Source organism: Purpureocillium lilacinum (genome assembly GCF_023168085.1).
Source record: "Purpureocillium lilacinum CBS 284.36 DNA, scaffold_1, whole genome shotgun sequence".
In the NCBI taxonomy this organism is placed as follows: domain Eukaryota; kingdom Fungi; phylum Ascomycota; class Sordariomycetes; order Hypocreales; family Ophiocordycipitaceae; genus Purpureocillium; species Purpureocillium lilacinum.
In genome coordinates, this window is record NW_027072111.1 from 2,970,880 (window position 1) to 2,986,243 (window position 15,364).

The following is a 15,364-nucleotide window of genomic DNA, read 5'->3' on the forward strand; positions in this document are numbered from 1 at the left end:
GACGGACAACGACAAGCTCTGATACGGTCAAACGTGAAGTGAGTGATGCCCAAGGTCAATTTGGCAATGCCCCACCAAAAAGTCGCGCACCATTGATATCACCCCAGGCGACTATCGAATATCCTCTGAACGCCATGGAACTCCTCTTGCCGCCACGCTATGCCTTGATCTACCCTCTTGTCTCGTCTGGAAGTCCTCTTTCGATTCCCATGTCGAAGACGTCGTCTTCTTGCCCACCCAACCTCACCAGCATATCACGGTGTGCACACCAACAAAGGCCTGCGGTCTCTACTCATCGTCGTCCATCAAGCAAGCGAGGACGCCCCATATCCTCTGGGAATAAAAAGGCTCCTGTGTGTGACGGAGCCGGTGCGGCCATTCGAGATTCGGGATCGCCAACCGCCTGACAAAGTTGTATGAGTCCACGACTGTCGAGAACTCCCATTGCGCGTCCTTGAGCAGCACCTCGATGAACCTGCATCTGTTGCCGACGAACAGTCGCCTATCTTTACGAAGTGGCGCGCCTACGATGTGCTTGATCCCATAGTCGATGAGCCAGATGTTGTCAGCCCAGCTGGCCCCTCGCCACCTCGCGGCGTGTTGGAGGAGCCTAAACGCGCCCTCGTTTCCCGTGCGCCCATCTTGGATCCACGTCGGGTGAAGCTCAAAAGCGATGTTCCTGCACCTCAGAGTCCGCATCCATCGCGGAAGGTTGAATATGGAACGGAGGAAGGAGCCAAGCCCGCCAAGGTCGATCGAGTTGAAGTCGACCGGCTGAAAGACGATGAGGTCGGAGAGCGGACACATCCAGCACCAAAGTCCGACGTGTGTGGAATGCCTTTTGAACACGATCCGCGTACCCCACGTCACCTCCCTTTCTTCGTGGTACTCCTCCGACTCGGGGGACGTAGAGATTTCGCTCTCCTGGCGTTCGAGCCAACGCATAAGCGATTTATGGCAGCCTTTCAGCGCCCTGGCCGAGTCATGGCACCCCAATCGAAGACCAGCGTCGATGAGGTAGGCCGACATCCTGGCGGCGCGGGGGTTGACGGTAGTCAACGGCAATCCGAGGCGGTACGGCCTCGTCAGGGATGGGTCCACTAAGTTCCCATCAACGAGGACATTGTCTATGCCCGCTTTGTAGATGGAGAAGAAGTGTGCTCCGGGTTGATCGGTCGGGTCGGGGTGCGCGGCGGCGGCGAAGTCCCATATGAGGTTCTGAATTTCCGGTGGCAAGCGCGGGAAGAGCTCGAACGTCGTGGGTTTCGGAGGCATCTCATCATCTGGACAGCGCGATGGAAGAACAGGAGATTCTGAAGGTGAATGAGCTGTCCCTGCGGCAAGAAATGGAGCCAAGCAGATGGCTGGAAAGTCTTCGTATTGGAACCCTTTTCCGGGAGTGGCCGAGGAGATCTGGTGGCGGATGTCCGCGAAAATATGAGAGAGAGAGAAAGAGTCCATTTTGTATGCCGAAGACGTCCTCGCTGCTGTGCGGATGCTACAGAAATATCGAGGTGCTACTATCCCTTTAGGCAAACCTTTACGCAAAGTGCAGTGTAGGCAAAACCGAAGGCGTGGACGGGTAGGGCAAGGGGTTCTTAAGACCAAAGACGAGGTGGCTCGCATGGCAACTGTAGTCCGAAGTCGGATACCGTTGGTATAAACTTTGAGTGCCTAGGGCCTGGCTTGGGCCCAAACTCCGGCTATCAGCAGGTGTCAGTCACAATTCACTAGAGTTCTACAGAGAGATGCTCCGTGACGTGTTGTCACATAAGAGTTTGCTGGACTTCAGAGTCAAGACTCTTCTTGCTCGAGATAGTCGAGCCGGCCGTTTTTCGCCCGGAACGCAAACTTAAATGACATCGTCTGCCCGCGCACTCAGTCGTCAAATCTTGGACGCGCCGTCGCCAAAGTCGCCATGCCGGCCAGCCCCCCCACTGAACCGGGCCGCGCCGTCGACGCTCTCCGACGCCACGACCTGGACCCCGTTCTCGAACTCGAAACGCATCGCATCCTCGAAGGACCGCGCGCCGTACGCCGCGTAGTAGCAGCTCGCGCGGTCGACGCGCATGCAGCCCTGCGGGAAGCGCAGCAGCTGCCTCGCCAGCGCGTGCGCCTCCCGCACGGCCTCACCCCGGGCGACGACGCGGTTTGCGAGCCCAAACTGCAGCGCCTCGCGCGCGCCCACGGGCCGGCCCGTCAGCACCATGTCGAGGGCGCGGCCCAGGCCCACGACGGCCTGCAGGCGCACCGTGCCGCCGTCGATGAGCGGCACGCCCCAGCGCCGGCAGAAGACGCCGAAGACGGCGTCCTCCTCGGCCACGCGCAGGTCCGCCAGCAGGGAGAGCTCGAGCCCGCCCGCGACGGCGTGGCCGGCGACGGCGGCGATGATGGGCTTGGAGGTTTGCATGCGCGAGGGGCCCATGGGCGCCGTGTTGTGGCCGCGACGGTGGGCGTCTGCGTCGGGCGTGTACTCGTCCAGCACGCGCGGCTCTGCTGCATCATCGCCGGACTGTCCCTGCTGTTGCTGCTGGGCCCGTCCCGAGGAGAGCGCATGCAGGTCAAAGCCGGCGCAAAAGGTGTCCCCCGCACCGTGCAGCACGCACACCTTCTGGCTCTCGTCGCGGTCAAAGTCGGCAAAGGCGACGGCGAGCAGCTTCGCCGTGGGCGGGTCGACGGCGTTTCGGCGGTGCGGGCGGTTGATGGTGATGGTGGTGATGCCCTCGTCCGTCTTGCTCACAAGCACGGCGTCGGCCATGGTGGGCAATTTGGAGTCCGAGGTATCCGCGGTACGGCGATACTGACGGTGATGACGATGGATGAGCATGCAACGTGTTGTTGTCGTGGCTTGTACTTTATATCAGCTGCCGTGTAAGTCGGCCGCGGCTAATAGTGGAGAGCCTAGGCTGTCGATGCCGGCATCGCACGCACATGAAGCCGTTGACCCCGCGTTTCGCTAGTCTTGTTGCAGACATGGTTGACCCGAGCGCCGTCGCGCAGGCCAGTCGTTGACGATCAGAGACGCCTTCTTACCATCTGTATCTGCGAGGCTGTCTTCATTCCCGGTGGAACTCATGGTCTGCGCACGCGCAAAGAGGTGGCATGGAGGATGGTCCGGCTTGCGGCGGATCTATGATCTATCCGCCAAGCCACTCGTGGCCGCTTCAATGCGGTTTCGATACGCCGACGCTCCTCCGCGTGAATGATGTACGCCATTTTCACGTCAGGGACACTGGGTGAAGTTGAGGACAAACCATCTGAATCCACGGTTCACGTACTGGGTCGACTTGCAATCACCAACTCCGACCGATCATATTGTGCTCTAGTTGAGTGCAAACGGGCTGATTAGTCAGAGCCAACGCCGTAAAGCGCAGTCCTGGCCAAGAGTTAAAAGAATACCCAAGGAGTCCATGTATGCACAGGGCCAGAGCTTCATGCAGATGGAGGGACGGGGAACGGCGAGGGTGCATTGCAGGGAGCACACCTCATGGATGACCAGGCGCAAGAACGGCCACGCCATGCCGGGTGGATCGCCTCAGAGAGTGGCGGCGTACATGGTGCTAAAGGGGGACTGGCGATGAGGTACCTAGTAGTGACTGCTCTGTCTTTGAATACAGATCGTCCATGGCGCTGCTGGTGATGGTCCGCGTTTGGGAGAGCAGCTTGTGCCACCCGCTTGCCAGCTGCGGGGCACCTGGCTGACGGAGTGACGACTCCGGGTGCTTCCCAAGGTGGGCGGTTGCACAATGGGTCAGTGACTTTTGGCGGGTACCTACGTGCCCGCGCTGCCGGATGAGGTGGCTGCGCGTCCCTCCAGCTGCCTGGCCCTGCAGCGTCGCGCCTCAGATTAGGTGCGCGCGGCCTGCGTCAGCGCGGTGGAAGGTCGCAGAAGCTTCCACTGTTTTGCCGCCACCCACTGATGCTTCTGGCTGCTCCCTACAGTGAGTGGGTGGTGCCAGGTGGCGGCCACCTCACTGGCTTCCGCCTAGCGTTCACTGCCTTGCGGCGGGAGGCCACGGCCAGATGGCCCCTGTTGGTGGAGGCCCGAGCTACCCACGCCCGTGCATCATCAATCTTCCGCTCCGGCTCAGGGCAGTCGGTGATATCATTGGCTCGCGCCGCGCTGTCGCCCAGGTGAGTGAGTAATGCAGTCGGAACCTGGAGCTTGTACCTCTCCGGCCACTACCTCATCATTGCCTCTCCTTCCTCTCTGCACTCGCCATCATAACCACAACTCTCTCCATTTTACATCCCCATCCCCCCCTCTCTTCCCGGAAACTCTTCCTCTCCCTCCGCATACTCATCTCGCTCTACGCGCCTGCGCACTTCGTCGACATCAACGCAGACGTCGTGCGCCTCTCTGCACCCGATACCAGCCCGCACTCTCGGCCACGTTTCCACCCTCTCGGAACCAAGGCACAGCTTCTGTGAAGCGAATCCGACGAGATGGCTCCCCATCCCGACGAGCACAAGAAGAAGGTCAACTTGACGTACGTATTCCCGGCCATCCCGCTCCTCGCGAGACGGCGAATGCTCCTACCGCTGGTCCAACAATGACGCTGACTCGCTTCGCACAGTGACCCCTCCGGCGCCGAGGTCAAGAACGTTCGTTTGCCGCAAACACCCCGAGGACCATCGCCAGAGCTGACCGACGTGCAGGAAGATGACACCGCGACCGCGATCCTCAAGAAGAAGAAGAAGCCCAACCAGCTGATGTAGGTGACCAGCTGCCCCGCTTTGGCTTATCTGGCCCGTCTAACGCCGTCATAGGGTCACCGATGCCGTCAACGATGACAACAGCATCATTGCCCTGTCCGAGGCTACCATGGACTCTCTCCAGCTTTTCCGAGGTGACACCGTCCTGGTACGGGGTAAGAAGCGGAAGGACACCGTCCTCATCGTTCTCGCCGACGAGGAGCTCGATGACGGCAGTGCCCGCATCAACCGCGTCGTTCGCCACAACCTCCGTGTCAAGCATGGTGATATGATCACCATCCACCCGTGTCCCGATATCAAATACGTAAGTTTCGGCACCCCAAGCTCGCAATCACGTCAGCAATGACATGACGCTGACCCCCAACAGGCCAAGAGAATCGCCGTTCTGCCCATTGCCGACACCGTCGAGGGTATTACCGGCTCTCTCTTCGACGTCTTCCTCGCCCCCTACTTCCGTGAGGCCTACCGGCCAGTCCGCCAGGGCGACCTCTTCATCGTCAGAGGTGGCATGCGGCAAGTCGAGTTCAAGGTCGTTGAGGTCGACCCCCCCGAGTATGGCATCGTCGCCCAAGATACCGTCATCCACTGCGAGGGCGACCCGATCCAGAGAGACGAGGAGGAGAACAACCTCAACGAGGTTGGCTATGATGATATCGGAGGCTGCCGCAAGCAGATGGCTCAGATCCGCGAAATGGTCGAGCTTCCCCTCCGTCACCCCCAGCTCTTCAAGTCCATCGGCATCAAGCCTCCCCGTGGTGTCTTGCTGTACGGACCTCCCGGTACCGGTAAGACGCTCATGGCCAGAGCTGTGGCCAACGAGACGGGTGCCTTCTTCTTCCTCATCAACGGTCCCGAGATCATGTCCAAGATGGCCGGCGAGTCCGAGTCCAACCTGCGCAAGGCTTTCGAGGAGGCCGAGAAGAACTCCCCTGCCATCATCTTCATCGACGAGATCGACTCTATTGCCCCCAAGCGTGAGAAGACCAACGGCGAGGTCGAGCGACGTGTCGTCTCTCAGCTTCTGACGCTCATGGACGGCATGAAGGCTCGTTCCAACGTTGTCGTCATGGCCGCCACCAACCGACCGAACTCGATTGACCCGGCCCTGCGACGATTCGGCCGCTTCGACCGCGAAGTCGACATTGGCATTCCCGACCCTACCGGCCGTCTCGAGATTCTTCAGATCCACACCAAGAACATGAAGCTTGGTGACGACGTCGACCTGGAGCAGATTGCCGCCGAGACCCACGGTTATGTCGGTTCCGACGTTGCCGCTCTTTGCTCCGAGGCCGCCATGCAGCAGATTCGCGAGAAGATGGACCTCATCGACCTCGACGAGGACACAATCGATGCCGAGGTCCTCGACTCGCTCGGCGTCACCATGGAGAACTTCCGCTTCGCGCTCGGTGTCTCCAACCCCTCCGCGCTCCGCGAGGTGGCCGTTGTGGAGGTGCCCAACGTCCGCTGGGAGGACATTGGTGGCCTCGAGGGTGTCAAGCAGGACCTCCGCGAGAGCGTCCAGTACCCCGTCGACCACCCCGAGAAGTTCCTCAAGTTTGGCATGTCCCCGTCCCGCGGTGTGCTATTCTATGGCCCCCCCGGTACCGGTAAGACAATGTTGGCCAAGGCTGTCGCCAACGAGTGCGCCGCCAACTTCATCTCCGTCAAGGGCCCTGAACTGCTCAGCATGTGGTTCGGTGAGTCTGAGAGCAACATCCGCGACATCTTCGACAAGGCCCGCGCCGCAGCTCCTTGCGTCGTCTTCCTCGACGAGTTGGACTCGATCGCCAAGGCTCGTGGCGGCTCCGTTGGTGATGCCGGCGGTGCTTCCGACCGTGTTGTCAACCAGCTCCTGACTGGTAAGTTCCTGCTCACGCTGCCATATCGTTTTCAGTTTACTAACGTTGCCGGCAGAAATGGATGGCATGACTTCCAAGAAGAACGTCTTCGTCATCGGCGCCACCAACAGGCCCGAGCAGCTTGACCCGGCTCTGTGCCGTCCCGGCCGTCTCGACTCGCTCATCTACGTTCCCCTGCCCGACGAGCCCGGTCGTCTCGGTATCCTCAAGGCCCAGCTGCGCAAGACCCCCGTCTCCTCCGACATCGACCTCGGCTACATCGCCAGCAAGACGCACGGCTTCTCTGGTGCCGATCTTGGATTCATCACCCAGCGTGCCGTCAAGATCGCCATCAAGGAGGCCATCAACGCTGACATCGAGCGCTCCAAGGCTCGTGAGGCTGCCGGCGACGACATGGATGTGGATGAAGATGCCGAGGACCCCGTCCCTGAGCTGACCCGAGCTCACTTCGAGGAGGCCATGCAGATGGCCCGCCGGTCGGTGACCGACGTGGAGATCCGCCGCTACGAGGCATTCGCCCAGCAGATGAAGAACGCCGGCCCCGGCGCCTTCTTCAAGTTCCCCGAGGCTGGTGCTGATGGCCAGGCTGGTGGCGATGCCGGCAATGGCTTTGGCGACGCCGGCAACGATGATGATCTCTACGACTAAGCCTGACTGGTTGCTCTCGGCTGCGGACACGACGCTGGTCCCTGTATTCTAAGGTTTCCGACTCGTACATGTGCATCATCTTGGGGCACACAGCTTGTGGACGGCATCAATCTCGACCCATGACGCCTTTGTTTTGCTGCGTTCTTTTGGACTCTAGGAGTTGGTAGAAATGGTAGTAGAGAGGGCGGCGGAGGACACGATTGACGCCCGACCCAGGCGCAACTAGACAGACTGTTGCCACTCGGCGCGAACAAAAAAACACGTGAGGTCGTCGGGTTGCGAGTCGGCGTGGCAGAGCAGACCATCGTCTCCTCGTGCCTTGCCACTGGTTGCGGTAATGGAGGAAGGGGGAGGTCAGTTTGATAGATGACGCAAATTGATTTTGACGTGTACTCAAACCAGCATCGATTCATTCGTGATGTATTAGGATACAGGTGGTTGGTAAAGTGGGGGGCCTCATCATCCGTGGGCTCTCCCTCAGTCCTGGTACTGAGCCTAACCGTTCGATTGATGCCATGTTTCCTCATGGCCCCCGTCCCTGTTCATGTAGCCGTTCATGTAGCCCGGTGCCTTGTGTGCCTCGACAAGGCCCCATTCATCCATGTTCCGTCTCTGCTGCATCCAAGGTGAAGGTACTGCGGACTCAAGAGTCCCCTTCCTGGGAGGAGGGGGCCGGAGGAGGTTGGAGGCTTTGCTAGTTCTCGGTATGTAGGCATGGCCTTGTTTGGCGCGCCGAACGTGGTGTGCGCGTGTGTGTGTCGCGTATGAAGTGTTCCGTGCTGTAGGTGTGTCGGCGTGTGTGTGTTGTCGTGGTAGTAGTGGTAGTAGTAGTGGTGGTGGCGAAGGTGGTTTGTGTGTACTTCGTCTGCGTGTGTGTGTGTGAGCTCGAGCTGATTCGTCTCGAGCTGGGGAGGCCCATTGTTGTTGTTCATTCATCGGCTCCCCTTGGCCATGCTCATTGCGCGCAGGTTAGACCCTCCGCTCTCCTGCGCCGCCCCCGTTGCCCCTTTGCTGCTCCTTATGCTGGCTGCCTCATCTTTTAGCCCATCTTTCCGATAGTCACTCATCCCTTGGTTGATTGGTATCTCCTCCGGAATCATCAGCCACCCATGCCTTGGTCGATCAGTATCTCCGCCATCTAGTCGCCTTCACTCGTCTCTCCCAGCAAGCACGCCACTGGAGGGCGTCACCGGCCATCACTTCACTGAGAGTCAACTGCCCGCCTCGTCCACGTCGCACACGGCCTCGAGGCTCTCCCTTGTGACCCTGAGCGCCTCCTGCACGACCGAATCCGGGAGGGCGAGGCTGGGCTTGTCTCCCGCGGGGTCCGCCGCGCCGTTGACCTTCTTGGTGTCGCCGTTGGGCGTCTTGCTGCCGTTCTTGGTCGTGGAAGCTGAGGAAGAGGAGGTGGCGGAGTCGGCGCGGACGTCCTCGAGCACGCGGCGCAGGAGGGCGGGATATGTGGTCTCCTCGCCGGATCGCAGGAGGGCGAGGGCGTGGTTCTGGACGGCGGTGGGCCAGTTGGAGGCGTGGGCGTTGAGGGCGTGGAGGAGGGCTTCTTGGATCCTAGTTCGAACTGTCAGCTGCGGCTCATACGACTCAACGGTATGCCAGGTATTCAGGAGCCCTTGTTCCCGCCGGCCGTTCCTCCACAAGCCGTCAGGCAACAGCAACATCTGCGCAGGAACCGCAAGGGGGAAGGGCAAAGGCAAGAGCAGAGCGAGCGAGGGGCAGCAACATACTTTGCGACGTGGCCATCGCGCAGCAGGACGGTGTTTATTTGCGACCGCAGGTCCGGGTCCAGCGTGGCAGGTGTGTAGTTTGCGGCCGAGGACGGCACCTTGACCGGCGTAGACGGTTGTTGAGCCATGGTGAAGGAGGATGGCCGCTGATCGACCGTTCGAGGCTACCGCAAGCAAAGAGTATGCGGCGATCGGCCCAGTCGTACCACGACCTCGGCGAGTTCTTTCGGCGCGACGGGACTTGTTCCGGGCCAATTGAGCAAGACGACGTCCGTGGACGGAAGCGCGAGGTCGAATCGCCGTTGCGAGCTTCGGTGGTCCGCTGATCGCAGGTTTGCGAAACGTAGGCTTTGTGGTTTCGAGGGGTCGCTCGGCGATCGACGTTGCTTGCTTAGGTCGCAACAAAGGGCTGGGGGAATTAAAAGCCGGCAAAGGGCGAGGCGTCGTACGTATTCGGCCCTAGAGGAACTGAAACGGATGAAAAGCATCAGCATCCGTCCTTCGCACCCATTCATCCTTCGCACCTCGGCTGAGCGGGTGCTTTCATCTGCTCCAAGCCGGCGTGGTGTACTCGCCCGGCCGGCGCCCCAGCGCCGCCGGGGCGAGAAGGCCAAGGGAAAAACTCACGAGGCGCAACTGCGGCGTCGCCTATCGGGCTTGCCGAACCAGAGCCGCGAAAAAAGAAATCCTTCGAGCACGATGGCTTCCCTGCGAGCCGTCCAAGGGACAAGATGGGCCTCTGAAACGAATGCGATCGGAGCAATGCGAAGCAAGATTGGTCTTTGGTTGGAATTCCCCCGTTGGGCGGGCTGATGATGACGGAGGGTGAGGCACGAGGCTGAAGGGCTAAGGCACGAGTCGAGCCCCAGGCGGGCACCACCTCAGTCGACGAATGCTCGGCGCAGGGCAGCTGAGAGCGTGCAGGGGAGAGGGGCGCGCCTCCCCTCCGGGCTCCCTCCAACGGGCCATTTGGGGGGGCGGGCACAGGGGCGTAGCCGCTGCCAGGGCCCACTGGGGAAGGCCACAGGCGAGGCTGAATGGGCCCCGGGGCTGCTCTTCAGGGCACCTACCTGGGCATGGAACTGGGGGGAGGTGGAGGGCTCCAGTTGGAGCTGCGGGAGGTCGCCGCCTGGAAACAGCGCCACCAGCGGGCTGGGCCACAAACACCCACGGGCCATCACCTACCAAGCCGGCACAGCCGTCAGGCCCCAGGCGGTTCAGCAGCGCCAGCCCGCCCGGGCACCCAAGCACCCTTGGTACCTTCCCCTCCCATCCCCTCCCCTCCCCCAAGCCCCCGTCAACCTTCCCCCAAGTGGAGCTGGACGATTTGAGGCGCGCCGAGCGGTGCAGTGCGGGGAGGGGCCGTTGCGGTGGGGCCGTAGTTACGCGCTACACGTCCACGGGTCTTCCAAGGTTCTGGAGCCGTGAGCCGCTGTCCCTTTGGAGCTCCCCCAAGCTTGCTCGTGGGCCTGTTGGCAAACTTGACTACCCTACACCGAAATTGTCAAACGCTCAGAACAACGTCCAACCATTGTACAGGGGAATGATGGCACTTTGTCTACCTTGCCTTCTCGTCGTGATCTTGCAGATACGAGAAGCACTGGGCTGACTGGCTCGAATGTGCTGACGACAATGGAGACGAGCCTGCCTTGCGGATCGTCGCAGTCCTCAGACAACATCATCACTCCACTTACACGACCATCCGCCACATTGGCATGAGGGCCGTCCAAACAGGACGATAATCGAAGCACACAAACATACGGCAAGTGTCCCTCACAGGCGGACAGTCAGTCTTGACGACTCCCCAAGGCCGCCTGCTTCACTCTGGCAGTCCTCGCGCCGAGTACCGCCCATTCACGAAGCGCACGAGCGAGTGAGCCCAAGTAACATCGCATCCCATCGCCCTCGACGCCCGACGCTCCCTCCCCTCCGCCCCGGCAAGTCCCCCTCCCTCTCTATTTCACTCGGGTGTGGCAGCATCAGCCCAACGGGACCACCAGGGGGGAAACAGAGCCCTGATCTACCAAGGGCTGCCTGCCTCACCGACCTAGCGCCGGAGAGTGGGCTCCAGGCCATGTGTATCCTATCGCATATCGCGGGCCGGGCCGCTAGGCCGGGAGCGACCATCGCACACGCCTTGGTGGTTTTGCCGTCTTGGCTTCAGTTGGCACGTAGCAGTCCCGGCTTCGCTTGTCCCCCCTTCACCGACATCTCGTCATCGGCCAAGCAGGGCTGTTCACCACGGGCGCGGGCGGACCCTTGTGCGCGTGCGCCCCTTCGAGCCCTCTTCCGCGAAGGGGGTTCAGACGTGTCCTCCCCTCCTTCCTGACTAGACGACGTCGCGGGGGCGTTGCGCTGCGGCATAAAGATGGCTGCCCGCATCAGAAACCGTCGGCTTACCTGCCCTGCCGTACCCATGTCGCCTAGCGAACCGGTCAACGTCGTCTGGGCGGTGAGGACACCACCACCTTCGGCAACGGAATCACCCGATGCGAGTCGGAGCAGCGAGAAGAAGGAAAAGCCTCAGAAGCTATGCGTGCGTCCTTACCCTCTCGTGGTGTGCCCGGCTACCATACCACTGCACGCGGTGGGTGCACTCGCAGTCGCTCCGTTTCGCAACACCCATCGCGAGCACATCGCCGACCCTGCGCCGGCTGACCGCTCTGTGAGCTTCTAGCGTTGCTGCAAGAACCCTGGCCCGTCCAATAGAAGAGATGCGCCTCTGATTTTACCTCGAGGGCTGGGGGCAACTTCTAGGAACGGTTGACAGGATTGACGGGCCGCGCAGATCCCTTGGGTAGTATGCGGCACTCTCTGCCACGATATAACACGGATCCGCCAACCATCAGGGACGGACGGCCTGGTGGTCAAAGGCGACAGCCTCTAAGCCACAGTACCCTGCAAGAATTCTTGCCCAAAACACCGTTCTCGTTTCGTATACTCGGCGCACCAGCTGCCATGGCGTCCGCTGTTGGCGGCTTCATACGCATGAAAGGAGTCTCGCCGTCATGCTTCGAGAGGGACACACCGACGTGTGCCCTTGAACCGCTCTTCATGTTGAATGCCAAGTTGTTACACGAGAAAGCAGTTGCGTTTCAAGAAGACCACTGTAGAGGCGCGGTGAATCTGTCCCTTGCTTCCCGAACCGCGATCAATCATGAACGACCGTGCTGGCGGTCAAGCACGCCGCTGCAGCCATCACGTCGCTCATTCGCACCCTAGTCCTGGTCTAAACACGGGCACTTTGCGAAAGCTCCAAGAAAGCAATTGGATCGCATCGGACAAAGAATCGGCTCCATCAGCAGCGTCCGTCTGATTTCTTTAGGAAAAAGAAAGGTTTCTGTCCGCCCCCATGCGGGGAGAGAGAACAGAGCAGTCTCTTGCAGCGCAAAACAAGGAACAAGACCGTCAGCCGCAAATGCAGAGGCAAAAGGAAGCCAACAAGTCGCATCCCCCGACGAGTGCCCACCGAAGAAATACCGCGGAGCGTCTCCGCGGTCAACAGGTGGAGGTCTCCTCGAGGCTGGTAGAACGCTCACATGCCTTGGGGAGTACCAGGCGTGTCCAGATGACTGTCTTTGCGGCTATCTGGAGAGCCTTGCGGGAAGCACTTGCTTGTATGTGCCTCGCATGCACGAGACACGGGGCATAGGGCGGCTCCCCTCGGCTGCTAATGTGTCTTGCGGGCGGGATGCGTCGCTTCATGTCGTACAACCAGACGCGCGTCTCCCTACTTGCAGCCGGTGTACTTCCTGTCGCACTCGATGTAGTCGCGCAGATGCGACGCCGAATTTGACCTGTACTTCCCTCCCGTCTCACGTCACGAGGATAGAAATTGAGCAGTGCGCTTCCGCTAGAAGCGCCTGATCGTTCTCCAGATGTGACATCGCAGTGCCTGGTGGGGTGGAGCTGTGTATTCGGCGGCGAGACTGCCACCTGCGCTCGCGTGGCTTGCGGCGTCGGGGACCTGGATCCCAACGCGCCCGACTTGTCATGGGGCGTATTTGGCTGACCTTTCTGCAACGACCGCTGCAGCCGCGCTATCTACTAGCTGCGCCGTGGGCCAGCAATACGAGCCGTAGATGCGCAATATTGAGGTGGGACCAGCGGTCGTAGCTTGAGTCGAGGGATCTCACAACCGCCATCCCCACGATACGGGCTGGTTGGGATAACACCCAGGCCAACGGTTCCCCATCAGCCCGGAAGCCCCTGTGGTTTCGCATATGCCCAGCGCCCGAATGTGGCTCGTTCTTGAGCTGGTGTAGTGCCTCTTCGCCCGCGAGACCGGAAACTGTGCGTCAATGACGCCATTCCTCATACTGGCGGGTTCTTGAGGCAACGAGAGATCGGAAATGTCTCAAGCGATGGCCATGCATCCAGGGGTTCAGGACTCAGCTGCGACGCAGTCGACAGCCAGTTTGCCCGCCCAGTCGCTTGCTGCTGACCGAGTTCAGCGCGGACCTCGTCTGCGTGTATCAGCCAAAGCCCGTGTTTGCCTGGAGTATTGCTTCCTATTTGCTCGCCATGCAGGTCTTGCACCAGATCGGAGACAGGATCCGCACATGCACTTCTCCGGCTACCTCCACTTGAGTGCCGGCCAGCCAGCCTGGGTCGCCGACCATCCAGCGAGAGAGCCGGTGCGAAGATGGCTTCTTCCGTTAGCAAATCGTTTCAAACGATTGAATGGGCAAGGACCAGTTGACTGCGCAAGTGGCTTCTGCATGACCCAGACTGCGAATCTTCATGCCCATGCCTGGCCGAGAAGCTTAGTACATACACCCATGCTTGTTTGATGTGTCCCTCGTTTGCTGTAATGCCTTCAAACTGTGACTGAGTACTTAATACAGGCATAGAGCAAACTCTATGAGTTTGTGGTGTCAGAGGCTGGGTGCGACTGCTCAGGATTTGAGACAAGTCGGCAGGTAACTGAGCGCAGAGAGTCTAAACAGCATCCAAGCTTGCATATGCAGGGCGGTGTGAACGGCAGTGGAAGGGAGTGGTCATCGAATTCGTCCGAAGCTGCGATGGAATGGGAAGCGAGCGCGGGGAGCCACAGCCTGGGGTTGGAGGGGTGACATTCGGGACCTCGGGAGGCGTCCCGCCCAAACGAGGCGGGACCCGGGAGGGCCTCTTAGCGCCCAGATTGAGCGATTCGAAGTCGTGGCGTCAGGCATTGGACGGCGATCGTGTCCGAGGCGCGGAACGACCCCTCCAGTTCCCCTCCCGCGGACGGCTGGAAGGGCCTGCCCGAAACTACGGACAAGTTGTGTGCTGTGGATGTGTATATCGAATCGAGACGAGGGCGACGAGGCGCACTTGGGCGTTGACGTTGCCAGAAAGGAAACCGACCAATAACGCTGTGCCGGCCATTGGAAGCAAGCCAACAACTCGCTGCGGCTCGCCATGGGGACGACGGGGAACATGAGCATCGCAGCCCGTGTTCCGGCTTTCCGGGCCATGCAGTGCCACCATGATGCCAGCTACTGCAGCATCTGTAAGCCAATGTCTGAAACCCGGTTCGACGACCTCAACACGGCGAGATTCGACACCCGACCACCTCTGTTGGGTGCAGCCCAGGTGCAGTTTCGTCGACGCATGGCTTGCGGTCTCTTCGTGTCTTCGCGGGACCGCGTGGGCTCGGAGAGGATCGGCGGTTCGACTGGGTATCAGTGCCCCATGCTTGGCAGGAGTGCCAACGATCCAAGCCAGCCTGCAGCCCCTGCTTCGTAGCAGCACGCCTTGGGGTTGTATCTGGGCCTGCCACGCTTGGACCCGAGAGCCGGGAGCAACGAAGTATCCGGGTGCCCATTGACAAGGGATTCGGTTACGGCAGCATCCACAGGGAGAGAGACAGATAGCCGGCGGATGCTGGCTTCTGGGGACCGCGTGAGCTTGATCGGTGTGCCGGGCAGCGAGGTGAGAGGCTGATGATGAGAAGTGAGAGCTGGGTGGACACCACTGCTTGACGGCAGCTCTCCCGAGTCGCTCTGCGTGGGACCGGGGTTGGCGGGCAAGGGGCCGACAATGGTACTGATGGTTGCACACGGAGGGGCGGCGGCGGCCCAGGGGCTTCTGGCAACGTGCACCACACCTTCCTCGCCTTGTCGCCGGCGGTGAAGGCTGGCATTGGTCCCGCGAAGTACGACTCCTGCCCAGTCGCCGCCCAAAGGCATGGACGCGGCTAGTATTACGAAGTACAGCTTGCTCGTCGATTCGGCATCGTCGATGGACAACGTGTCCGGGGACAGCGTCCGTCGGCCAGCGAGTAGAAAGCTTCTTCCGTGTGTACTGGGTCGAAAACAGGGCCATGCCTCCCGTCATGCTCACAACCTGAATGGCCGGGCTGTGTGCATGGATTTAGCACTGTAGAAAAGTACAGTAACGTAAGGGCACGAGACG

General features: G+C 60.5%; 4 protein-coding genes across 4 annotated transcripts; 1 reads left to right on the top strand and 3 right to left on the bottom strand.

Annotated features, from left to right (window-relative positions):
- Nucleotides 1-288: 288 nt before the first annotated feature.
- PLICBS_000616 (uncharacterized protein) lies at nucleotides 289-1,275 on the bottom strand (the record flags this gene model as incomplete). The annotated part of the gene is made up of 1 exon (XM_018318359.1): nucleotides 289-1,275. The coding sequence occupies one exon, from the start codon at nucleotides 1,273-1,275 to the stop codon at nucleotides 289-291; it is 987 nt and encodes a 328-aa protein (XP_018183884.1).
- A 610-nt stretch (nucleotides 1,276-1,885) lies between these two features.
- PLICBS_000617 (uncharacterized protein) lies at nucleotides 1,886-2,758 on the bottom strand (the record flags this gene model as incomplete). Its single annotated transcript, XM_018318358.1, has 1 exon — nucleotides 1,886-2,758. The coding sequence occupies one exon, from the start codon at nucleotides 2,756-2,758 to the stop codon at nucleotides 1,886-1,888; it is 873 nt and encodes a 290-aa protein (XP_018183883.1).
- Nucleotides 2,759-4,446: 1,688 nt separating this feature from the next.
- Nucleotides 4,447-7,223, top strand: PLICBS_000618 (AAA ATPase cdc48; the record flags this gene model as incomplete). Its single annotated transcript, XM_018318357.1, has 6 exons — nucleotides 4,447-4,490; nucleotides 4,578-4,605; nucleotides 4,660-4,715; nucleotides 4,771-5,020; nucleotides 5,084-6,575; nucleotides 6,631-7,223. The coding sequence occupies 6 exons, from the start codon at nucleotides 4,447-4,449 to the stop codon at nucleotides 7,221-7,223; spliced, it is 2,463 nt and encodes an 820-aa protein (XP_018183882.1).
- A 1,211-nt stretch (nucleotides 7,224-8,434) lies between these two features.
- On the bottom strand, nucleotides 8,435-9,093 carry PLICBS_000619 (uncharacterized protein; the record flags this gene model as incomplete). Its single annotated transcript, XM_018318356.1, has 2 exons — nucleotides 8,435-8,789; nucleotides 8,966-9,093. 2 exons carry the CDS (start codon nucleotides 9,091-9,093, stop codon nucleotides 8,435-8,437), a joined length of 483 nt encoding a protein of 160 aa, XP_018183881.1.
- Between the last annotated feature and the right edge of the window lie 6,271 nt (nucleotides 9,094-15,364).